This window comes from Gossypium hirsutum, chromosome D10 (genome assembly GCF_007990345.1).
Source record: "Gossypium hirsutum isolate 1008001.06 chromosome D10, Gossypium_hirsutum_v2.1, whole genome shotgun sequence".
Lineage (NCBI taxonomy): Eukaryota > Viridiplantae > Streptophyta > Magnoliopsida > Malvales > Malvaceae > Gossypium > Gossypium hirsutum.
Window position 1 is genome coordinate 65,371,041 of NC_053446.1, and position 4,502 is coordinate 65,375,542.

Genomic DNA, 4,502 nt, shown 5'->3' on the forward strand with positions numbered 1-4,502 from the left:
TTAAGGAATTCTATTTGTTTGTAATACTTTGGAGATAGTAAAGTTATCATCTGGTGTTAGTGCCCGAGGACGTAGGTATAATTTACCGAACCTCGTTAAAACTCTTGTGTTCTTTCTTGTCCTATTTTTCTTTCAATATTTGAGGGTATAATAGTAGTATTTAATTGTGCTATTAAATTACTATAGAAGGGATATTCTGTCTAAGGAAAGACTTGGTATTTAAGAGATCCATGTGATCCACCTCTCTTTCCTGGGAATTGAACTTTGTGTGATTTTTTAGTACAATAATTTACACGCTTCCGACCCTATTGGAACAACAGAGCCACTCATATTTAAGACCTGAAGATTACATAGAGAGTCGAAGGCAAGGACACTTCTTCAATTTGAGAGCCAGATAAATTTAATTCTATTAAGCTTCTTGGGATTTCTGGAAATTTGATCATCGAGCATTCACAAAGATTCAGTTTACGAAGGGAATCCAACTTGATCGATACATTTTTGACCGCTGAGCCACTGATATTTAAGTCCTGAAGATTACATAGAGAGTCGAAAGGCAACGACACTTCTTCAATTTGAGTGCGAGATAAGTTTAATTTTGTTAAGCTTTTTGGGATTTCTGGAAAGTTGATCATTGGGCAATTACTAAGAATCAATTCACCAAGGAGTTCCAACTTCGAAATATTGATCGATACTTTTTTGACCTCTGACTTGCTCAACGACAATCTCTGTAGTTTGTGGAGATGCTCAATTGAATCAGGCACTTCTTCTATTTCAGTTATTTCTAAACCCAAAGAACAAAAGTGTCTTGGGACCTGAGGAAACTTCTTGAGCCTATAACATCCCTCAAGGTGAAGCTTATCATGATGAAGAGATGCCAAATGATTGAGGCAAGGAAGTTCAACCAAACTTTTACATAAGAGCAATCAAGGAGTTCAAGGTTGATGGCTCCTGAAAGATTCCCTGAAACGTCAATTTGCCTTAAATTAACAAGGTCCTGTATAGAAAAATTAACTGTATTACTTTTAAGCATTAAAAAATGAAAAGGAAATGAATAATTATAATACTAAAAAATAAAATTTTATATTTGATATGTTGGGCGTAAATTCAGCCACAATTACTAGATCATGTCACTTATTTAAATAAATTTAAAAACTTTAAATAAATATTTTTTTTCCTTAAAAAAAATTTTAGGCGAAGAAAATATGAAAGCGCATACCATACGATCATCTTCATTCCAAAGTTGTTCCACATTACCACGTCGTAATATCAATACGACAAGATTCTTTGAATTAAAACTTGATAAAGTTTTGAAGGGAAGAGATATACTATCAACTTTGTTTGCATATTGGGGTGGAGGTTCCCATAAAGTATGTGCAAAATACCTAATGTTGATATATCTAAGCTTATGCATCTTCTCAAAACCGGTAGCACAAAATTGTTGATTACCAGTTTGAGTTACATCTAACTTTATTCCTTTAAAAAACTCAGTCACCTGATAAATAAAAAATCATAGATTAACATAAAGAAATTTATCGACATTCTATTAAATCAGTCATAAAAATGCATTAGATATTTAACTAACCCAAAAAACTTTTAACAAAATTCCTTGTTGTATCGTAAGACATTTGGTCATTATGTTTATGGTAAGAAACAAATAATTTTATTTTTTGAAATAATAATTAAAAAGATAATACATGGTACACAACAACATCTATTAAACCTACCAAAGAGTGAAAAGAAAATAAATGCAATTAACACTTACTTTATCATATTTGAACACTTCTTCCATGTCTTCACAACTCCACAATCTACTTCGCTTTCCGGGGCATTCAGATTTTCGCATAACAATGTCCTTGCCCATCTCTTCAACCATGTCATGCATAAAAACACATCCATATTTGTTCTCAAGTAGACACTTGTCGACCAATTTACTTATTCCACATGTTGCACCCTTATAACAATTACTTGGAACTTTTTCTACATAATCCATGGCTTGCCCTTTAAAGATGCATGCTAGGTCAAGAAATATATTATTTTCTTCCTCATCGAGCTCATCCAAGCTACTCTTCAAAATATGTGAAATTTTAAATTCTGCACATTGCTTTAGTTTATTCACCTTGCCCTCCCACTCTTTTTTCGACTTCGTATATAGTTCAGAACCCAAAACTTTAAGAGCAAGTGGACTACCTTGGACATATTCTACAAACTTGCATGATAGATCTCGAAAATCAACTGCAGGATTCAACAACTTAAATGCAAATGTAGAAAAAAGTTGAAGAGAATCATTCTCATTCAACTTCTTAACCTTATATATGCGGTGAGCTCTTTGATTTTTTAGTACTTGTCTATCTCTAGATGTTACAATGATTTTACTTCCAGGACCAAAATATGTGACACCCATAAAATCTATTTGGTCTGGGTCACTAACATCATCAAGGACAAGAAGTACTTTTTTTATTATTCAGCCTCTCTTGATAAGGGTAACCTATGGAAGGGGTATCAATACAAATTTCTTTTTCGTTTAACAGTTTGGAAAGAAGTTCATTTCGTAAAGATTCATTCCCCTGTTTTTTTATTTTCTCACTAATGTTTTGAGAAACAAACGACATTCATACTTTGGAAAGACTTCTTTATAAACAGCATCAGCAAGGGTAGTTTTGCCAATACCACCCATTCCCCAAAGTCCTATTACACGCACGTCCATTTGCTCAATCAACCCCAAAATCATCTTCTTTTGATCATCTGTTCAGACCAATTCTTCAGAAACACTTCTACAATTGCTATTCAACTTTTTTAAAACATATCCAACCACATCTTTAATGTACTTAGTTTCAGATCTAGAAAATGATTAAAAAAACCAGCCGTCAAAAGAAAGATATGTCAAATATAATAAGATGAATATATATATATATATAGTTACCTATCGAATTTGCCTCCTTCTATATGCCACCCTTTTAACGTACGGACTTCAGTGAAGGCGGCTTTTGATCGCTTCACTTCATCAACCGGCCTCTTTGATTCATGCTCTCCGAAGGATGTTGTTGAAGTTGGCCAGCATGCTGCCTTGTTGCACCAGAAGCAGCCCGAGCCAGTGAAGTTGCAGCAGAAGATCAAGCTACTGTTGCCATTTTGTTTCTTCAAGTGATGTTTTGTAACTTAGTTGGATTAAAAACTAAGTAGCTTTTGTACTTGATGTTATTAGGTGAAGAATGAGCTGTTAAATCAGCTTTACAAAGTGTACAAGTTAACTTTATCAAGTTTCAATGTGCTTAGTGGTAGTAGGTATTGTTTAGGTGATGATTTTGTAACTCATTGACCAGCCACTTGATAATTTTAATGAAAATTCATTCAAATTTCATTATCCAATACTCTCTCTTCTTAGCTTCCATTTTTAGTGTTTCAAAAGCTTAATTCTGCTCTTGAATTCATTTTTGTTTCTTCTGCAAGCCTCGAGCCTTGTTGCTCAAGTCTCAGCAAAATTTGCTTGCATATTATTCATAACACCAACAGATGTCTTAGAAGTCCCACCAATATTTCGCACATGGGAGGGATCAACATGGTAAAAGATAGGAAGAACAATATGCCCTCGAGTCTTTTTACACTTCATGATCTGAGAGAGTTCACCTAAGCATGATTTCGAAGAAGCATAGCCTTTAGATAAAACAAGGATTGAGAGATTTGAGGCTGCAATTGCTTGAGAAAGTGCTTGTGAAAGTTGCTCCCCTTTCTCTAGTTTTTCTTCATCGAAGAAGACATTCAGTCCTGTGCCTTTCAAAGCTTTGAGTAGATGACTGGTAAAGTTAAGGCGTGTGTCTTCACCTCTGAAGCTCAAGAAAATTTGGTGCTTCATTTGACGAGAAGAAGATGAAGAAGACGCCATGAAAGATTATGGATAATGTGAGTGAGGCAAAGAGAAAAATTTATAGCAAGGGAGCTTTGGTTTGCCTTTTGAAGAAGAAAAGTTTAAATTATAGATTCATCATCAGTGGGAACCTTTTATTAAATGGATTTTTGGTTGAATTTTCAAACATATTAAAATTTATTTCTTTTTTTTATACAAAGCCTATAGCTACACGTAATTCTTTCTCACCTTTAAATAGAAAGAAAAGACACATTTAAACACACTCGAACTCACATCTTTAAACATTTGTGTGATGCTATTATTTTCTATTAAAGATTCTCATTAATAAGCTATTTAAATTCCATCACTAAGAATATTTTTTTTTTCATCACTTAAATAATGGCTTTAATTAGACATAGATTCTAGTGTCACGGGGCTAGAACTGTCGTCTCACGATCCGTGCGGCCTTAGGCAATCCGTTCGTCCAAACTCGCCTAAGTCAGCCTTTACTAAAGTGAAGATTCCTTAAGAACTCCTCCAAGGCACTGAATTGAAGAGCGGAAGCGATTTATGCCAAAAGAAGAAAAATGAAAGAACAAGAGAAAGTCACAGAAAAGAACACACCCAAGGTGTTTGAATAAATGCTCTCTGAATTCTATTA

The 4,502-nt window shown here is 34.1% G+C and overlaps 1 protein-coding gene across 1 annotated transcript; it reads right to left on the minus strand.

Annotated features, from left to right (window-relative positions):
• Positions 1–771: 771 nt before the first annotated feature.
• On the minus strand, positions 772–3,880 carry LOC107934960 (disease resistance protein RPV1-like). The gene is made up of 7 exons (XM_041102065.1): positions 3,509–3,880; positions 2,964–3,135; positions 2,605–2,742; positions 1,763–2,232; positions 1,217–1,492; positions 914–994; positions 772–831 (listed from the first exon to the last, which is right to left on the minus strand). The coding sequence occupies exons 1-7, from the start codon at positions 3,878–3,880 to the stop codon at positions 772–774; spliced, it is 1,569 nt and encodes a 522-aa protein (XP_040957999.1).
• Between the last annotated feature and the right edge of the window lie 622 nt (positions 3,881–4,502).